The 799-nt window shown below is 50.1% G+C and overlaps 1 protein-coding gene across 3 annotated transcripts in view; it reads left to right on the top strand.

The window, feature by feature from the left end:
• Nucleotides 1-270: 270 nt before the first annotated feature.
• ZNF827 (zinc finger protein 827) overlaps nt 271-799 on the top strand; it is a 252,044-nt gene continuing 251,515 nt past the window's right edge. The window contains exon 1 of one of the 3 annotated variants that reach the window (XM_006872275.1): nt 271-395. In XM_006872275.1, the coding sequence (XP_006872337.1) occupies nt 353-395 (43 nt within the window). In that variant the 5' untranslated portion in view covers nt 271-352. The remainder of the gene's footprint in view (nt 396-799) is intronic. The other 2 variants (XM_006872273.1, XM_006872274.1) reach the window with 2 other exon arrangements.

The following is a 799-nucleotide window of genomic DNA, read 5'->3' as shown; positions in this document are numbered from 1 at the left end:
ATTTATACCTCCCATCACACACGCGAGCATAGGAGACACACACACTCACACCTATTAGATCTGTTTCCATTGAAGAATATTACGCGCGGGGACAAGCCAGGTGCACGACCAAAAATTAAAAAAAAAAAAAAAAAAGGAAAAAAAAAAAAAAAGAAAGAAAAGAAGAAAACCCCTCTTCTGGCTCCAGGAAACAAGCTTCAACCCATTGCATACACCGGAGAGAAGGGGTTTCCCCCTGCCCGCCCGCCCCCCAACTACCTCCCTGCTCCTGCCAGTGTCTGCCTCTCTGCCCCCACGGGGGTTTATTTGATCTCACATTAACCAAGGAGGAGAATGTGAGAAAAGGGGGAAAATGCCCAGGAGGAAGCAGGAGCAGCCCAAGCGCCTTCCCTCACGTAAGTCATCCCTTCTCCACCTCCTCTCGTGCCATTTTCTCGCCCTCCCTCTCCTCTCTCCCCTCCGCAGCCTCCTCCGTTGTTTTTTGCATTAGTTTAGGGTTACAGAGGTGAAACTGACAAAGACACAGCCCGGGTTACTCCTCGTTTAGGTCTATGCTGAGGCAGCCATGTTGGTGATGATCAGCCCCGTGCCCTTTCTATTCTCTCTCTTTTTCTTTCTTTCTCTCACCCCCCCTCTTTTTTCCTTGACATCGGGCTTTTTTCCCTTTTCTTCCTCCCTCCCATTCCTCACTCCGGTTGCTGGGGGTAGGGGGCGCGAGAAGAGAGATGGGGAGTAGTGTGATGCGGGGTTTTCATCGGGGGTGGGGGGAAGAGGTTGGAATCTTTAAAAAAAAAAAAAA

The sequence above is a fragment of the Chrysochloris asiatica genome, unplaced genomic scaffold, assembly GCF_000296735.1.
Source record: "Chrysochloris asiatica unplaced genomic scaffold, ChrAsi1.0 scaffold00190, whole genome shotgun sequence".
In the NCBI taxonomy this organism is placed as follows: Eukaryota; Metazoa; Chordata; class Mammalia; order Afrosoricida; family Chrysochloridae; genus Chrysochloris; species Chrysochloris asiatica.
This window is presented reverse-complemented; position numbering and strand designations above follow the sequence as displayed.